The sequence below is a fragment of the Lathyrus oleraceus genome, chromosome 6, assembly GCF_024323335.1.
Source record: "Lathyrus oleraceus cultivar Zhongwan6 chromosome 6, CAAS_Psat_ZW6_1.0, whole genome shotgun sequence".
Taxonomy (NCBI): domain Eukaryota; kingdom Viridiplantae; phylum Streptophyta; class Magnoliopsida; order Fabales; family Fabaceae; genus Lathyrus; species Lathyrus oleraceus.
This window is the reverse complement of record NC_066584.1, coordinates 458,825,808-458,846,301: the sequence shown is the minus strand read 5'-3', so window position 1 is coordinate 458,846,301 and position 20,494 is coordinate 458,825,808. Positions and strand designations below refer to the sequence as shown.

General features: G+C 29.8%; 1 protein-coding gene across 1 annotated transcript; it reads right to left on the bottom strand.

The window, feature by feature from the left end:
- Nucleotides 1-7,262: 7,262 nt before the first annotated feature.
- Nucleotides 7,263-19,983, bottom strand: LOC127091322 (cysteine-rich receptor-like protein kinase 44). Its single transcript, XM_051029936.1, has 7 exons — nt 18,927-19,983; nt 14,250-14,369; nt 9,116-9,264; nt 8,800-9,010; nt 8,436-8,673; nt 8,016-8,169; nt 7,263-7,882 (listed from the first exon to the last, which is right to left on the bottom strand). The coding sequence occupies exons 1-7, from the start codon at nt 19,753-19,755 to the stop codon at nt 7,550-7,552; spliced, it is 2,034 nt and encodes a 677-aa protein (XP_050885893.1). The 5' UTR covers nt 19,756-19,983; the 3' UTR covers nt 7,263-7,549.
- Between the last annotated feature and the right edge of the window lie 511 nt (nt 19,984-20,494).

Sequence of the window (20,494 nt, the reverse complement as noted above, 5' to 3'; positions counted from 1 at the left end):
TGATTAATAAATTTATATTATAATAATTTATTATGAATTATAACCGAGACAATTAATCACATCTAAAAAGATATATTTTTATATAAACGAAAAATTTATTGGTTACTATCTATCTATCTGCTTGATTAAAAACGATAGACAAATACCTTTACCTGTGGTGGTTGATATCCGTCACTTTTTTTTTCAAATCCTGCATATTATCTATCATTGTCTCACCTATAAATAAATTTGATAAAAGAAAATTCATATTTTAACAATTTTTTTAATTGATATAATTAATAGCTTCCATATTATCTATGACAATTGACAACACATCCATATTGTCAAAAGCAATTAATATTTCAAAGTATATAGCAACATTGAACAAATCATAAACTAAGATTCAAACAATAAGCACAAAACACACATGACTTTTCACATAGTTCTACATTATCTGAAAAATTCCATCTATTCAAATGTTGTCTCTAGACGTTCTTTCTTCATATCTTGTGTCTCCAAAATTTTGTAAACTTCACAATATCAAAACGTGTTGTTTCTTACTTATTTTTTTCTTTAGAAAACCTAAACATTGAGTAATAGAATGATTCCTACAAATAATACAATTTATGATAAAATTTTCATTTCACCCAACCAAAAATCGAGTTAAAATATCAAGGCGGATCATATTTTATTTTACTTTTAATAAATACCACATATTTCTTCGATTTCTAAATATAACCAAGGGAAAAATTAATTCAGGACATCCTCCGAATCCCAGCAACAACAACTTATATTTTTTATTTCTTTAAAAGTGATGCTTTGATTTTTATTTTATTTTAAAATTTTAATTAATAATCTATACCTTCTGTTATATTTAATAACGGAGGATTAGATTATCATATTTTATTATAAAAGAACTTGTTAATCAGATTTTACACTAAATTTAATTTATATGTAGCCGCTCTAAAGTCTTATGCATAATTCTTTGAGATGGATTGCAAGATAGAAAAAATCATCAATATTCTTCAATCTTGAACAAAATATTTTTCCTGCCTTTAAAATCTATCTCACATAATTATGTTGATGTTGTTGTATTTTTGTAATAACCTTCCTATATTGTCAATCAAAGAAAACATTGAAAAATTTATTGATTTCCTAGGTTGATAACATTGAGAAATTTATTCCTAAATACAATCATCCATTTCTTTTTCATGCTGTTGTAAAAATGATACATGAATAACAAAGTATAATCGATTTCTTGATCGGCAAGAAACCCACAAGATATAAAAAAGGGAAGCAAGAAGAGCACAACAAGTTGGTTATAAATTGCTATTATTTACTTTCTCTTTAAAACAAGATTACAAGTGTTACAGAATAGAAAGTAGTCTCTCACATCCTAATTAAGATTTGCATTATGCAATGATGAGAGACTAGTATATTATTTATAAGAAAACTAACACACTAAACTAATGGGCTTTTACATACATATCCATTACACAAGCTAACCTAGAGAACAAACTAACTTAAATAATTGGGCTTAACAAACAAGCACAATTTGACATGCTAACAATCATAACATATTTCGACTACAACATGTGAACAAACTTCCACGACATGCTAATGATCTTGTCGAATTGTCGAACCAAAAAGCTACCATTCAATCATACTAGAGTTCAATCTAATATCTCACACATGTTCTCTTTCATGTGAAAGCATTTTTTATACATTTACTGAAGATAATGAAATCTCTCAAGGATGTATTGCAAGTATAAAAAAAAACTTAGTTGGAACAGATAACTTATCAAGAATTTGAAAAGATATGTTGTTCTTCTAGAATCTGTTGTCAAAATCTTGATTTGTTTAAGAAATTTATTTTAATATTTTCTGTAAACAATGTTAATATAAAAAAAAAAGTTTTTTGTCCTCGATTTTTAACAGAAATCGAGAGGTATGTGGCGCTTGGAGTGGAACATATTTTATTGTATTTTTTATCTAAAAAGACACACATTTTACCCCAATTTTAAGTAATAATTGAGGTCAAATATAAACGTGTTTATTCAATTTCTTCATCATCCTTAAACAAATATTTATAGTCTATTTTATGAATATCAACGCTCAAGACACAGTCATAAGTGATCATAGTGAAACCTAAATCCCTCATTATAAAAATGTTTTAAATATTAAAAATTGATAATGAAATATTTCACATGAAAACTTGTAAACTTAAAAAGGCGTTCATTTTTTTTGGAAAAAAATATCAATGATGGATTGCAAGAGCATAAATTATTTGGATCCAAGGTTTGTGTTCTTAAATAATCATATAAGTGAATATTTTATTTTATGACTTAAATAATCTCTTCGTCCCTATAAGTTAGCGTGTTTTTGAATTTGATCCATGTATTTTTTTTTTGTCTGAGTCTCTATATCTCACTTTTATGTTGTCGTTAGTCCTCGGAGTTAAAATTTTGTTAAAAAAACACTGACTTGGCTAACGGCGCATACGTGGCAGGCTGTTTTTTTCTTTTTCAATTTTTTTATTAACCAACATTTCCACGTCAACTTTTTCTTTATTTGAGTCTTAAATCTTAAACACATGGCATACTTTTTTTTTCTTCTTTTCCAATGACCTAAAAGTTCACAAAACAACCTCTTTCCACTAAGCCAACTCACCAACTCATTTATATTATTGCAACACAAATATATATTACATAGATAGGGCAGTATTACCAAAATAACTTATTAAATATTTTTAACTATTTCATATTTCAACTATTAATATTTAATATTTAAATTATTTAAAAATTAAATAATTGAATATTAATATTTGAACTATTAAATAATTTAAATATTTAGTTTATAAATTATTTAGTTCAAATATTAATAGTTCAAATATTTAATATTCAAATTATTTAGTTCAAATATTTTATAAAATTATTATTTAATAAACTAAATAATTGAAATATTCTATGAACTTATTATTTAATAAACTAAATAATTTAAATATTTTTTAAATTATTATTAAATTATTTAAATATTATAATTTAAATTATTTAGTTTATATTAAACTATTATATTAATATTTAATATTTAATATTTAATTATTGAAATACTTTAAATACTAATTAAAATATTATATTAATATTAAATATTTAATAGTTTAATATTAATATTTTAATAGTTTAATTAGTTTAATTAGTATTTAAAATATTAATATAAAAATTGAAATATTAAATATTAATAGTTTATATTTAAACTAATTAGTTGAAATAGTTTAGTAGTTAAAATAATTTAATAGTTGAAATATGAAATATGAAATATTAATTTTTAAACTAATTAAAAAAATTTAATATTGAAATGTTAAATCATTAAAATATTTAATAAATTAATTATTTAATAAACTAAATAATTGAAATATTAAATAATTAAACTAATTAATAAACTATTTGTATAACAGTTATGTAATATATATATATATATATATATATATATATATATATATATATATATATATATATATATATATATATATATATATATATATATATATATATATATATATATATATATATATATATATATATATTTGTTGCAAGTGGTTAAATAAGTGTGTAGTTTGGTCTAGTGGTAAATGTTCTCGCACAAAAACTTGTCACAAGAATTAGATGAAGAAGGTTTTTAAATGATCATGCATGGTAATGCAAAAAAGTTTTTAAATGAGTTGGATGATAATGTTTTAGACATGTATTTAAGCATTAAATTTAAAGAAACTATGTATTTTGTTATTTTTTAGATGTATATTTCTAAATAGTATTAAGTAATGTTAGACATTTTCTATTGTGTGTATTTGAGTAAATGTGAGAAAATTTTATTAGAACAACTTTCTTGGTACATGCAATTTATATTTGGTGCAATTCTTAATTAAATTGTTTATTTTATGAAAATATGGTAAAAAAAATCCTTGTAACTTATAGATACATTAACCAAGTGTTCTCACTATTTCATTTTTAGAAAATAATTTGTAATTGTTGCTAGTTAATACAACTTCGGGAACAATTTGTAATTGTTGTTATATTTGAAAACAGTCTCTATAGAGTGTTCTCACTTATAACTTTTAGGAAACATTTTGTAGTCGTTGCAAGTTATAATAATATTTGACAAAATTTCGCCTGAGATACCTAAAAAAACGTCGTCTTCTCTATAGTTTAGACGAAGTTTTAGGAAAGTGTGGCCAAAGAGCAATGAAAAGCTTCACCTTAAACAATAGGCAACGCTCGCACAAAGGACGGCTGAAAAATGTCTCGTATTCTCTTAGGAAACGTTTTTCACGGTTCTTGACACATTTTCCAATTGTTTTCAAAGAGTAAAAATATATTTTGACCGGTGTTCTTGATCTTCCATATTGGTCTAGCATCGATGTACGATATTTAGATGAGTTGGAACATGAGGCTGCAATTATCTTGTGTCAATTAGAGATGTATTTTCCTCCATCATTTTTTGACATTATGGTTCACTTATTCGTTCTTCTAATAAGGAAGATTATATTTTATGCTCCATTTTATTTAAGGTGAATGTATCTGGTAGAGCGATACATGAATATATTTAAAAGGTATATGAAGAATCGTCATTGACCGGAAGCTTCGATCATTGAACGATACATCACAAAAGAAGCTATTGAGTTTTGTAGAAACTATTTGTCACAAACAAACTCTATAGGAATTCTTGAGTCTCATCATGATGGAAGATATGAATATAGATGTACTTAAGATTAAATGTTAAGACAATGAATCAAGATGTAGTTCTTCAAGAATATTTGTATATATTGAATAACGTTGATGAAGTTCAACCTTACTTGTTCAACCACAAAACTCTTATTAGGGAAAAATTCCCCTAGATGAGTGAAAAAATGATGTTGACAAGGCATAACAATTTTTTTTATAAATTGACTTAATGAAAGAGCTTCTAAAGATAGTAGTGAATATGAGACAGTTAAATGGATGTCATATATGCTTAAGTTTAATGTAATAATTTGGAGTGCATACAACATTACTAAATTGTCATTCTTTAAAAAATCAAAGAATGACCGTAGCACAAAGCAAAATAATGCAATTATGGTTGAAGTTGAATTCATGTATGTCTCTAATTCCAAAGATAATAATCTTGTACGGGCATCTAAAGCGTATTTTGGGGTCATTAAGGAGATTTTGGTGATTGATTATGTTATTTTTAAAGTGCATTTATTTAAGTGTGAGTGGATTGGCAATAACACTAAAGTAGAAATTTGTGAATTAGTATTCACGCGTGTTGATCTTTGAAATGAAGCTAATATGGGTGAATCATTCATCATGGCATAAAAACAAGTTTTTTATGTCACTGATCCTTCTAACATTAGATGGTAAATTGTTCTACAAGGAAAACATATTCTTGATAGTGATGAAAATTAAGATTTAAATTACCCATTCTTTCGCAACAAATGTGCGTCTCTCATATGAAGAAAATGATTCAAATGATGTGCATGTTATTAGTTATGATCATCAATAAGGGATGTGAGAAAACTAGTAAGAAAATATTTTATATGACTATATATATATATATATATATATATATATATATATATATATATATATATATATATATATATATATATATATATATATATATATATATATTTTTACGTTTGTATACTTTTTACTAATATTTCTTTTTCAACATGTAGAGATGTTGAAGAATACCATATGCTGCATAGTTTTGGAAGTAAAAGTTAGAAAATTAAGAATCCATAAAGTAAGTGTTATTTTTTGTGACATTCATATATGCTTATAAAATATTTATGTTAGTAGTAGTTATTGATGCATGTTGTTGATATTGAAGTTTGAACGTTGTTGTTATTGTTGAGATTGGAGTTGAATGTTATTGTTGTTGTTGTTGAAACCAATAGTTTAAAGATTTAATATGTTTAAAGATTTAATATTATTGTTGTTAAGTATCCTAATTGGTTTCAAATATGCTTCAAATTATAGGAGTTTAACGACTAATTAGAAAATTCACAGAAGAAAACTTTTGGACGACCGTTCAAGAAATTGCATTTTGGTTTTTGCTTTTGTTGATTAATCATTTATTTTAATTTTATTGTAAAAAGATAAGGCGTGTGCCATTTTAACTTTGCAATTGGTGTAAACAATGCATATTTTTTTTACAATGTTTCTGTTTCAGAATGGGCAAAATAGGTTATGTTTAAAATAATATAGGTTAAAAGAAAAAGAAAAACTAATTAATAACAATGATTTTTCTCCAGTTATTTTAATAAACCGAGGAAGTAAGACGAAATCTATTACCTCAATGCTTCATATAACTGAGAGAAAAAGTGGAGCATGCCATCTAGTTTTGAAAGAAAAAAATATTTATTGGGGATCGAACCAAAGACCAATAAATCTTTCTCCTTTGTTTAAGTTCAATCGAAAGGGAAAATAGCCACTTTCATGATGTCCTTCGTTACCTCACATAGGAATTAAGGTTAACCCCCATTTTTAACTGAGATAATAAGTGTTTTTTTGTAGTGTTCTTTCTAATTACTTTTACTAACTAACTTCTTACTATAGAACTTGTATTGGTCAACAAGTACAAGTGCGTGTGTTCCTTCTACAAGAGCATGGAGACTAGGACGCCTTAGCATTACGTTGAATGGTGGTTAGGCTCTCCCACGACAGCGAGAAGTCCTGTTTGATGGTGTTTTACAATAGTTTTAGGAGTTCTGCTCACGTGAGGCGAGAGACTATGTGGATGGACGATATGCTTAGGCATATGTTGATGAGGGGTGTGATCAGTATGAGTTATGATCTGGCTAAGAGATATACTTTAAAGTGTAATGATATGTCCTTCTTCCCATAGAGGGAGGAATATTTATAGAGACCTCTAAGGTCTAGGATTCTCTTGAGAAGGGACACCGCCAAGTCAGTCAATGGTGGATTGCTGAATCCCTATTTTTAAGGAGGATGTGGGTGAGTTAATGACTCTAACTTATCTTTGCCTTATAAATGTATTTTTCCATGTTTCTCATAACTTAATGATAGGAAGACCTTGGGGCGAGGCGATCCTTGTACAATCCTTAACCATTACTTTAATAAACCTTTTTACAAATATAACACTACAAAATTAACAACCAATTATAAAGATTTTGATACTTATAATACATCCCTTGTATTGGTATTCCATTTCTTGACATCTTGATGCAAGACTTCATTTGAATTTTTTTATAAATAAAAAATGTAGCTATCACATCGGTTGAATAAAAACACTTAAATAAACTATATGTTAATAATTACTTTACACAACCATCTATTTTGTTGTAACATAATTTATTGACTTTAAAAATACACGATTTACTATACTTGTTAATCTCGCACATCATAAACTCTAGCTTAAGAAACTAACACAGTAATATAAATGACTAACATCAATAAGTTTCGAAGACGTTTTTTCCGTTCTTATATTTCTGAGAAACTGACATTTCAAATTTATAGATCAATATAGGCATTGACTCAAAAAAAATATATATCATCCTTATCAATGAAATCTACCGAGGGTATGGATCAGTATTCGAAGCCTCGTTTATCGATTCATTCGACGTCGTTGCATCTTGATTTTCACCCCATTGTTGCTTGTCATGCAAGCTTTCAGTTCCAGTTCTACTTCCATAAAAGAATGCAGGTTTCAAAGGTATTGTGAGACTGAGAGAATAACTATTAAGCATGAGTGCAACAGCTGCCATGGTTGGTCTATCAGCCGCATCTTCTTGAATACAAAGCAAACCAATATGAATGCATCTCATTATTTCATTTGGTGAATAGTTTTTCAATGATGGATCTATAATGTTTGTAGATTTCCCCTCTCTCCAGCTTTTCCATGCCTGCTCAAGTGTGGATTAGCAAAAAAACATTTAGGTCATCAATATATTTCTATAATAGTTTTTGAATTACATAATCTATTATCTATACTTTTTATGACATGAAAGAAATTATTGAGAGAAAAGTATTACTTACGAAGCTCAATAGATACTCTATATCATTTCCATGACAAATGTTTGCACTATTTTTATGACCACTTATAATCTCAAGAATCAGTACTCCAAAACTAAAAACATCTGATTTCACCGAAAATAATCCATGCATTACATACTCAGGTGCCATATATCCACTGCATCCCAAATTAGACAAACTTAATTAGTAAAAGAATTATAATATTTCAAATTGATAATTTTCCTTTAATTAAATTACTACAAACAATTAATGTCATCAATAATAAATTTCTGATTATTTTCCTCTAATACATTGTGATATATTTTAAAAGGTTTGGTTTTTAAGTCAATCATGTAATGCATCACACTATTTGAAATTACTACGTTATTTATAATCCACTCAAATAAAGTCAACTAGTAAACTCAAGCATATTCGTAAACTTACTAGGTTCCAGCCGGTCTATTTGTATGTCCTTGAGTTTGATCGATAACAAACAATCTTGCCAATCCAAAATCAGATATCTTAGGATTCATCTCGTTGTCTAACAGAATATTGCTTGCTTTGATATCACGATGTATTATGCGCAAACGAGAATCTTCATGAAGATAAAGAAGTCCTCGGGCAATGCCTTTTATGATTTCATAGCGTTTTTCCCAATTCAGTTGAGCTTTTCTGATTGGATCTACAAATATAACCAAAATCATATGAATATAAAAAAAGTTGTTAGTAAATGTACTATTACACTACAAATAATGTATAAGGAATTCCAACAGTCTAGCTAGCTAACTATGTTGATATTCAAACTTACCAAATATGAAGTAATCAAGACTTTTATTTGTAACAAATTCATAAATAAGCAGCCTTTCCATCCCTTCTAAACAGAAACCAAGTAGTCTAACTAGATTTCGATGTTGAAGTCGGGCTACTAATAATACTTCATTTTTAAATTCCTCGTCTCCTTGGTTAGATTCTTCTAACAATCTTTTAACAGCAATCATTTGTCCATCTGGAAGTTTACCCTGAAATATACTAGTTTTAAGTATAGCAAATTATATAGATTTTTTGTCTATAATACTATTTTGTGAAGGGTGATGTTTTTCTAATTAAAGAAAATGTTATTTTACCTTATAAACAATTCCAAATCCACCTCGTCCAAGTTTGTTAGAATCCGAGAAATCATTTGTAGCAACCCGTATAATATCAAAGTTGAATTGCAATGACTCAACAATTGTAATTTCGTCTTCATCTCCATCATCATGTTTTCTATTAATTTCTTCATGATATAACCAAGATGAACAAGTTAGTTTATGAAACATTATAACTCTAAATGTAATAGAAGTGCTACTTATTGATATAACTTCTTGATGCAAAATAAAAAATGGAAGGAAAAGACTATTGATTTTAAAATTTTACATACTACTAGAGTTTTTAATTGATTCCTACTTATCAACTTGATACCTAGGATTTACAATAGTCACACACTTTATTCCCCAACTATATCTAAATTTTGTTGAGAGTATAATTCAAGTTGTGAAACTCAAACTCAAGCTAAGTTAGTTAGAGTTTGTTGCTTAATAGTCAAGTCATTTAGTTGTATATAAATAGATATTTTGTTATAACAATCGTTATTATTTATTCTCTCTTTCTATTTCTCTCCTCACTAAAATTGCCTCACGCACTAAAAAATTGGTATTTTGAATTCCGATTAGTTTTTTGGTCGTGTTTTCAAGAATCACACGTCGGTGATCGTGTTTTCGGGATCATTGGTTGTTAATCACGTTTGCTGCAAAGGGGAATGATAACAATGGCATTCAGAATTCTCTTCCAATTATTGACAGAAAGAATTGTATTTGATGGAAAACAAATGCAATTTATGTTTCACTTTCATGAAACCCTAGAAGTGGTTACTAATGACATCCATGAGCTTCCTGAAAACACAAATGATGCTTAGAGAGCCGCGAACAAGGAGGTCAAGAAGAAAGGTTGAAAGATTGCGTTTTATATTTAATCGGTGGTAGACGCGAAACACTTTGATCTGATTTCTCATCCTGAATCGGCGAAGGAGGCATGAGATATTCTTGTCAAACATTACGAAAGAGGTGAAAAGGTTAAAGTCCTCAAATTGAAGGAAGTATGAATTACGCAAATGAGAGAAGAAGAAAAGATTGTATGTTATGTCTCGAAGTTGCAGAAGCTTGTTCATCTCATGAAAGGTTGTGGTGAAACCCTACTTGATAAGATGATAGTTGAGAAGGTAATTCATACATTGACCTCTCATTTTGACCACATTATTGTTGCTATTCAAGAATCCAACAATCTTGAAACATTGAAATTGGAAGATTTGGTTGGTTCGTTAGAGGCACATGAGATTTTCGAAAGGAAAGGTGTTCAAGATTTGATACAAGCTCTATAGGCTCAGACATGGGAGAAACATGGTGGTTCCAACAAGTTCAAGGGCAAGGGAGACAAGACTCGGATCAAGAAGTCTTTGTCGAACCCTCAAAAGCATAAGGTCGATGATAAGGCTTATGAATCCTCGAAAAAAGAAGAGAGAAATTCCTATTAGAAAGACAAAGAAGAGAAAAAAAGTATGTAATGCTATTATAGTGAAAAATGGAGCAAACCTTGCACGCCAAGATTAAGATGATTTTGAAGACATAGTGGTTATGGCTTCAGTTACAGATGAGCATGTCGATACAAAAATCTGGTTCCTCGACACAGGTTGCTCGAATCACATGACTGTTAGGAAAGTATCGTTGGCAGATTTCGACGAGTCGAAGAAGAGTAAGGTCAAACTTGTAGATAATAACTTGTTGCAAGTAAAATATACTGGAAACATAGTTATTCAAAAGATCAATTGAGCAAAAGTTATGATCAAAGACGTACTTTATGTACCTCGAATGAAGTACAACCTGCTAAGTGTTGGATAATTGGTCGAAAAAGGTTTCTCAGTGGTTATGAAAGATTGAGCCTTACTATTCAACACTCAAAATAATTTGGTCTTAAAATCGCATGTCAAAGAATACGAAATTTAAGACCATAATCAATTCAACTTAGGTATAATGCCTAAAAATAGTTGTGGACCACAAAAACAGTTGGTTGTGGCATTTAAGGTTTGGTCATCTGAATTTTTGGTCACTCAATCAACTAATTACTCAAGATATGGTAACTGGTATACCAAGTCTTGAGATATCTGATAAAATTTATGAAGGTTGCTTAGTATGGAAGAAATACATAAAGTATTTCGTTTCGACTATGCCATTGAGGTCTTTTTGCATACTAGAAGTAATATATTCAGATGTATGTGGACCGTTCGAGGATCATACCAATGGTGGAAACATGTATTTTGTCTAATTTATTGATGAGTATAGTCGAAAGCTTTGGATCTATATGATCAAGCGAAAGGTCGAAGTATTTGAAACCTGTAAGAGATTCAAGATGCTTGTTAAAAACTAGAATGAAAAGAAGATAAAGGTTCTGCGAACCGATGAAGCTAGTGAATACACGTCCAAGATGTTTGAAGAGTTCTGTGCACAACATGGTATCAATCATGAGGTAACTTCTCCTTACACGCCTCAACATAATGGAATAACATAAATAAGAAACATGGCCATATTGGATAAGGAGAGATGCATGCTAAAGTAGAAAAAATTTCCAAAATCCTAATGCGGTGAACCTATGACCACTACTGTTTATATTATGAACAGGTGCCCTACCAAGAAGCTGGAGAACAAGGTTCCTGGAGAAGTGAGAACAGGAAAACAACCATTAGTGAGTCATCTGAAGTTGTTTGACTTTATTTGCTACATGCATGTTCCTGATGAAAGAGTAAGGAAGCTTGATGATAAAAGTGAACCTATGATTCTGGTAGGATATCATAATATTGGAGTATACAGGTTATTCAATCCAATGAAAAATATGATCGTGATGAGTCAAGACATTGTGATCTATGAGAACTCCGCGTGGGATTGGAATTCAGGTGACGCGACTAACAAGTCATTGATGGGATATGAAGTTGATGAAGAAACTAGTTAGCATGAAGAAATTCTAGTCGATAATATTCCAGTCGAAGAGGAAAATCGAGAGGGTGTGGCTTCAAGACTGTGAAATGGCTGGTGATGATAAATTCACGTCAGATGGAGATTTAATTCAATTTGCGTTACTTGTAGGTGTTGAACCAATCAACTATATCGAGGCTTTAAAGAATAAAAAATGTAAGTCAGCTACGGTCGAAGACTTACAAGCAATAGAAAGAAATAGCACATGGGAGTTAGTTGAATTTCTAGCATAAACAAAAGCCATCAAAGTAAAATGGATGTTCAAACTGAAGCACAATCATGTTAGATCGATTGCAAGACACGAGGCCAGATTAGTAGCTCAAATATTTCTTCAAAAAGCAGAACTCGACTACTCCGAAGTATATGCACTAGTAGCAAGGTTGGCGGCTGTTCACTTGGTGGTAGGCTTGACATGTAAGCAAGCCTGGTCGACATTTCACTTAGATGTGAAATCATCATTTTTGAATGGTCCTCTAGATGAAGAGTTATATGTCACACAATCTCACGAGTTTGTGATACGGGATGGAGGAAGCAAGGAAAGTATATAGTCTGCACAAAGCGCTATATAGCCTCAAGCAGGCGTCTGGGGTATGGAACAAGAAGATCCACTCATACTTGGTCGAATTGGGATTCATTAAATACAAATCTGAGTATGATGTCTATGTCCAGGTTGTGGCATAAGATATATCAATCATCTGCTTATATGTCGATGACTTGTTAGTAATTGGAAATAGCTTAGAGAACTTGTCGAAGTTCAAAGAGCTGATGAAGAAGGAATTTGAAATGTCGGATCTGGGAAAGTTATTGTAGTTCCTAGGCATGGAATTTCAAATGTCGAAGTAAGGTATGATGTTACATCAAAGAAAGTATGTCAAATCCTAAATCCTCACTTGTCGAACCAAATTTGAAGTTGGAAAAGCATGGAGAGGAAGACAAAGTCGATGTCACTTTGTTTAAACAAATTGTCGGATCTTTAAGATATGTGTGCAACAGTTGATCTGGTATATGTTTCTCAGTCAGATTAGTGAGCAGATACATGAGTGAACCAAGGGTGTCACACATGAAGTCTACAAGGAGAATCCTGAGATTCTGAAAGAAAAGAAATTGAGATTATTTGTTATTCAGATGTTGATTGGTGGGGAGATAAGGAAGACTCGAGAAGCACAATTGGTTATTTTTTTCAAATATTTGGTGTCCCTATCTCATGGTGCTCGAGAAAGAAACTTGTGATGGCATTATCATCATGTGAGGCTGAATATATAGCAGTGTCCTATGATGCTTGCCAAGCAATTTAGATCAGCTTTGTGCTAGAAGAGATAGATGTCAAAGTGAAGAAACATCGATGTTGTAGATCGATAACAAGTCACCATTAATCTTGCAAAGAATCCAGTTCTGCATGGGAGAAGTAAGCACATTGAGGCTAGACTTCATTTCCTAAGGGAGAAGGTAAACTAGGGTGAACTTGATGTGAAACATTACATGAGTTAGACACAGTTGGCCGACATTTTCACCAAAGGATTAAAGATTGACAGATTCCTACTTTGAGAAAGAAATTATTAATAGTTCAGATCGATTATGATTAGTTAGTGTTTAATGACTTGAATTATAAGAGAGTATGTTGAAAGTATAATCCAAATTATGTAACTCAAGCCCAAACCCAAGTTAGATAGAGTTTGTTACTTAGTAGTTAAATCACTTAATTATATATAAATAAATACAGTATAATTCAATTTTTAACAATAATAACATTCAATAATAATAATTTTTTTTCTCATTTTTTTTTTCTTCAACAAAAATGTCTCCTATAGTGACCCATTTTTATGGTTTTATATTACTTGATGTGATCGAGTAACACATACTTTTAAGCTGTTAAAATATTTATTTAGAGTTCAATTATTATTGAATATTTAATAAAAAGGTAAATGGCTTTTTAGAATAATCAAAATTTAAAAACTATTCTTTACGTAATAAGAGGTCTATTAATTTAGAGTTGGAGTCAAAGAAGTTGCGTAGCAAACTTGAACTCATGAGTGCCAACCACTTTGAAAAATCGTAAAAGTGATGATCTGATAATGACTACTGTGATTTTACGAAGAAGAAAAAGTCTGGTTTATCCCTTCAAATTGTTAGAGTTTCTCCATGAATTGTTAAAGTAAATTTCTACTTCATAAAAAGATAAATAATAATAAATTTGACATACCTTGAAACATTTGTTTTGGCTTTCTCAATCTTAAATAGATGCAAATAAAAATGAGTATCAAAACCACACTAACAGCTGGCAATGCAATGGAGATGATAATGATTCGTATTTTGCTCTTCCCTGCGCAAATAGTACGAGTATCATTGCAATTCATAAAAAAAAATTCCCTTTTCAAGTGAATTAAATAGAATGATAAAACTCTTTCTTATTTTTACTTGAAGAACTAGTTTAATTTTTAACTAACAGCTTAGTTGCGGGAGAACAACTTGGTCGTTCTTAGGCCTACCTTTGATGGAGTTTCTCTCTCCTATTTTCAGTCGGTTGAGATAAAGTTCATTTTTGTGAGGTTTATGTCTTTGGAATTGGATGAACTGGTAATCGAAATTGATTGAAATGACAATTGAATTAAGACAAAATCTATTTAATTCATTTACTAAAAAAATCCATTAAACCCATCTAATACATAAAAATTAAGGTAATGAATAAATAGATTGAATTAAATCTAGCTATCTATAAAAATGGATTGATTCAATCCATCTAACATAATTTAATGATCCGATTAATTTTCTTTATTTAATTTAAAAACATAACATATTTTTTCAAATATTAAAAAAAAAATTCGAAAAATACAAAATTAAATTTTATTTTTCAAAAAAAAATTGATTTTTTTTTTAAATACAAAAAACCGATTTTTCTCAAAAATTTTAAAATTATTTTTTTGAAAAATACCAAAATTCGATTTTATTTTAGAAAAAGTTATTTTTTTATGAATATAAAAAAAGATTCAGAAAAAAAAAACGATTTTTAAATTATTTTTTTCAAAAATACAAAAATATGTTTTTTTCAAAAGAAAAATTCAAAGAAAAAAAACTGAATTTTCCATTAAAATACAAAAAATAATTATTTTTTTTGAAAAAAATGATTTTTTTTTCAAAAGTAAAAAAATTGATTTTTTCTAAAGTAAAATAATTAATATTAAAAAAATGATTTTTTCAAAAAAGAAATATTTTTTTCAAAGAAAAACAACATGTCCATCAACTAAAATTATAATAATAGATGAATTAGATGGATTTTATTCTTAATAAATAAATTGGATTGAATATTTTTTAAAAAAATTTAATGGATTGTTTTAATTCATCCATTGACGATGTAATTCATTCATTTTGCCACCCCTAGAAATTGATGGGTCTAAGAGTTTGACTTTCGATGGTTTTAATTTTTTTCTCCATAAGTTTTGGAGTTTCTTATTAAATCAAAGATTTATTTGAAGTTTAACCAATTTTTTCATAATGTTGTTTTGTTTAAGAGTTTGACGTCCTTCTTTCGTTGCGCTTATCACGAAGGTTGATTCTCCCGAGGAATTTGGAGATTTTAGACCTATTTCTCTTCTTGATTCTTTGTATAATTAAATTGGTCGCAAAGGTGTTGGTCACTAGGTTGGCTAACAGGGGTGATGAGGGATATTTTTTCTTCAGAGCAGCCGCCTTTCGTTAAAGGGGGGTCGTTGGTCGATAGTGTGGTCGTTCTTAATGAGATTTTAGATCTTGTTAAGGTGTCTAAGAGAAAGTCTTTTGTATTCAGAATTTTGAGAAAACTTATGACTATATTAGTTAGTCTTTCCTAAACTATTTCTTGGTGAGATTTGGAATTGATGGATAGGTAGAAGGCTTAAATTAGAGCTTGTGTCTTTTCGGAGAGTCTTTCTGTTTTGGTGAATGGGTTCCCAACGAAAGAGATTAGTATCCATAAAGGTATTAAGTAAGGAGACCCCTTAGCACCATTACTCATTCTCCTGGTTATGGAAGGCCTTAGTACTTCCTTTAAAAGAGTTGTTTCCGTCAGTGTTTTTGAAGGGTTTAAGGTAGATAAAGTGATAAAAGTGACTCATCTCCAATATGTCGATGATAGGATGCTCATAAGAGTCCCATTGGTTTACAATCTTTTGATTATTAAGGTGGTTCTTAAAAGTTTAGAGGTTTCCTCGGGACTTAAAGTGAATTTTTCTAAGAGTAGTATGTTTATTTTTAATGGGAGTAAGTCTTTTCTGGAGTTGATTGGGGAATGTTTGTATTTCAAGATGGATACTCTTCCCTTTTAAGTATTTAGGGCTTCTGGTGGATGAACCCGAAGAAGAAAGGAATTTGGGATCCTCTAGTTATATTTGTCTCTAAGAGATTAAGTTTTTGAAAGAATAGATTTGTGACTCGGTGAAAAGCTGGTCCTATTGAACTAGATGCTGAACTTTATTCTCATATTCTTTTCATCTATCACGAAGATACATGTCTCAGTATGGCAGAAGTTGATTGATATGAAAATATGTTTTTATGGATGCTCCAAATAGGGAATTAAGGTTGCTTAGGTTAGGTGGGTGGATATGTGGCAAAAAGAAAAAGGCGGTTTAAGGGGTTAAGGATCTTAGACCAGTAAATCTTAATTTATTAAGTAAGTGAATGTGGGTGATTTTTTTGAATGTGTCTTTGTTGTGGAGGAACATTTGTTCAATGAGGTATGTGCAAGGTTGCATCAACTATATGTAAAGGATTTTTAGGTGGGTGGAGCGGTATGAGCTTTTACCCATTCAATTTTAAGGGTGTTTGAGATGTTTCAGAGTTTAGGTCAGGGTAATAAAGTGTCTTTAGAAATGGTCTTGATATCACATTCAGTGGTATGGACTATTTGGAAATTGCGAAACATAGTTACTTTTTTTATCAAAAATATTTGACGCACTCGATGTCTTTAATTATCTGTATATCATGGAATTTTGTCCACCCTCCAATGGGTCCACGCTCATGCTCTAGATTTTTTCATTTCACTGTTATGTTGTGAGCGGGATCCATTCAAATGTTGATTTTTCTTTTCACTATGTTGTAGTTGATTTTTTTCTTTGGTTGATTTTTTGGCATTTACCTTATTTTTGTTTGAACTTGTTGTTCGAACGCTCTTAGGGGTGGAAAACGTACATGTCTGTCTCATTTAGACCCGTCCTATAAAAGTCCGCCAAAAAACTGCGTGTAGCTGACATAGCTAAGGGTGCAGACCTAAAACCTTCACCCATCTCACACTAAAGTGCGAATAAAATGGATATGCCCAACCAATTAGATATGCAGGGACTATAAATTTTAAGTCTGAAAATACAATTTATGTTAATGTTTGTGTCCGCTAAAGTTTGGAAAAAGTGGGACATAACATGATAGACGCATTAGAAAAAATGAACCTAAATCTTTAATCAATCCTGCATTAGGACAAGCAAAACTAACGGATCCAATAGATCTGGTATGTTTTTGCCACCCTTAACACCCTTTCTTTGTTTTGTTTGTACGTTTTAATGCTCTTTTATTATCTTTATATATTTATATATTGTTCATTTTATTATTTATAAATTAAAATCTAACAGTTCTATATCAATGTAAAAATGCTTCACATATAGTAACATTTATGATGGTTGTTGTTGGTTGGAAGAGATGGGGCCCTCTTATCTTGTTAGAATGAGTGAGTGGTCGGTGGTAGAGGTGTCAATTTAAGGGGTTAGGGCCTAATTTTTAAGGTCCCAAAAATATAAGGGGCCCAAAATTTTAAAAATAAATGAGCCCTAAAATATATGGGGCCCCTAAAATAAAGGCCCATAAAATTCAATTGAGGCCTTAAGGCCCCATCATATTTTAAAATTGATTCTTTAAAAAAAAAAATTGTTTTGTTTTTAAAGAATTTTTTTTTTATTTTCATGAATTTTTTTTTTCAAAAAAAATCGACTTTTTTAATTTCATAAAAAGTCGATTCTGTTTCAAATAAAACTAAATTTTTTATTAAAAAAAAATCGATTTCATTTTTCCGGAAAAAATCGATATTTTTTTTATTTTCGGGAAAAGTCGGTTTTTTTTTCTTCGATAAAAGCCATTTTTAAAAAGAAACACATTTTTTTATTATTTTTGAAAATATCGACTTCTTTTATTTATAAAAAAATGACATTTTCTGTTTCGAAAAAAAATCGATTTTTTTTAGAAAAAAATAATTTTTTATTTTTGAAAAAAATCAAGTTTTTTTTTCAAAAAAAATATTATTTTTTTAAAAAAAACAAATCGTCTTTATCATTTTATTAAGAAATCAGTTTTTTTTTTTTGAAAAAATCAACTTTTTTTCTATTTTTGAAAAAAATAATTTTTTTTCAGAAATATCACTTTTTCAGAAAAAATAAAAAATTTAAATATTTAAAAAAAAATCGACATGTTATTTTTTTTTGAAAAAAATTAATGTTTTTTTTTGAAAAAATCAACTTTTTTTTTATTTTTGAAAATAATTTTTACTTTTTTTCAGAAAAAAAATTAATTTTCTAATTTTTTTATTATTTTTAAAATATATATTTTAAAAAATAAAATATTTTGTTTCAAATAAATTATATTTTGAGCCCCTTACTTAGGCCCCTTAAAAACCAAAAATAAGATGGGGCTTAAAAATAAGGGGCCAAAAAATTATTGATTTAATAGGGGGCCTAAAAAAATTGGGGCGAATAGAGGGCCTAATTGTTGGGGCTTTCTCATTTAGGACTTTTTTTTTTGACACTTCTAGTCGGTGGTGGTAACCGGAATAGAGTTTGTGTTTTCAGTATCCTATATGTAAAGTTTTTATATAATAAAAAAAAACTTTATTTAAAATACATAAACCTTACAGTTGATTAGGTACCTGAAGAAGTGATATCTGTAGATGGTGAAGAACTGTTATTGGTAGATTCTGATGGTGGTTGTAGCGACGGTGAAGGAGGCGTCGCATTCGAATCCAACACAATCGTCTGATTATAGAAACGATAAGGATCGAATCTAATTCGACAACTTGGTTTAAGAATATTTCCTCCCATCTTTCCCTTACAACAACCTGGAATATCAGAAATCGCTGCTTCCAAGCAATCAACACATTGTTGCGAAGACAAATCCGGCACACACAGCACATAACCGTATATAGTTGCAAAATTTGCAGGCTCATTAACATTATCGGCATCATACTTACGACGAGAATCACCATAAGCAGCTTTGTTCGTTAGATTTTTCATCAAGTTATTCAGTGCTTTGTTGTATGCATCTACATCACTTACATTTCTTTGGTATATTAGAAACATTGTAGGTAGAGTTTCTACTATTCCGAAAATTGAACGGTTGGAGTACCATAGAGTGAAATCACCACCCCACACAATTGCCTCTTTTTGATTTGGACAATGTTGTTTAAGATATGCAAAGGAGTTGTTTATGTTTGTGAGACAGGTTTTTGGTTCGAGATCTCCACGACATAATCCTATGGCGTATGCTTTGTCGGGATCTTGGCCGTATGAGAAATTGTAGAAACCGTAGTTGATTTCTTTATGAGAAGAGAAAGTGGATATAAGGGTTTTGAGGTTGTTGTCGTAAGGGCTATTGTCTGTGTAGTTGCCTCGGATGTTATCACATGCTACAGGATCTCCGGCTTTGACATGTGATAGAGCTGTGACAAACAAGTAACAAAGAAAGGAAAGCAAAGCCATTGAAGAGTTATTTTGTTTCAAGTATCAAAATGAAGAGTAAAGAGATGGAGGGGGTACTATGTAATGTAAGGGTGAGGGTGTTGGACTGTTGAGTTGACTGACCATAAGATTTTGATGTTGGGATTTCTTGTTTTTCTTCTTTTTGACAGCATGATAGTGTTAGACTTATTCAAACGTTAGAAATGGGAGATGCGTATACAATTTACACGGCAGCATGGCCAAGTACCACACAATGGGTGATCTTTATGTAACACCAAAGTTTTAAATAGCAATTGAGACTTTTCTAGTTGAAATTTTATTACAACTATTTATTATGTATAATAATAAAATCAAAATTTGTTTTTCATTATTATCATAAAATATTTAGTGTAAAATTAAATGTCATGTAAGACAAACTAATTAAGTCTTTAAAAATAAGATGAGGTGAAAGAGCAAATATAAGTGTTATGTGTCGGCCATAAGGGCAACAATGAATAAGTTAATTTACAATCTATAGTATATAAAATTAGTTTTTGGATTCTTGCGGATTTTTATTAGATCTTAGTTAACGAATTTTCATTAGTTTTTGGATTCTTAATTAATTTACGCTGAGATGGAAGGAGTAACTTCTAATTTTGTTTCCATTACTACCTTGGATTCTTTTAATTCAAGATCACCTCGGATCTTCGTGGATGTGATCGGTGGAGATTTACTCATGAAGAAAGAATTCCCACCACAAAGTCTGGTAGAGGGAGAGGCG

Bases quoted from the DNA above. Each gene is read 5' to 3' on its own strand.
- LOC127091322 (XM_051029936.1), bottom strand. From the start codon at position 19,755: ATGGCTTTGCTTTCCTTTCTTTGTTACTTGTTTGTCACAGCTCTATCA. The intron at 14,370-18,926 runs GTACCTAATCAA...CTATTTGCGCAG, and splicing joins TACAGATATCACTTCTTCAG to GGAAGAGCAAAATACGAATC. The intron at 7,883-8,015 runs GTAAGTAATACT...ACACTTGAGCAG, and splicing joins TAGAGTATCTATTGAGCTTC to GCATGGAAAAGCTGGAGAGA.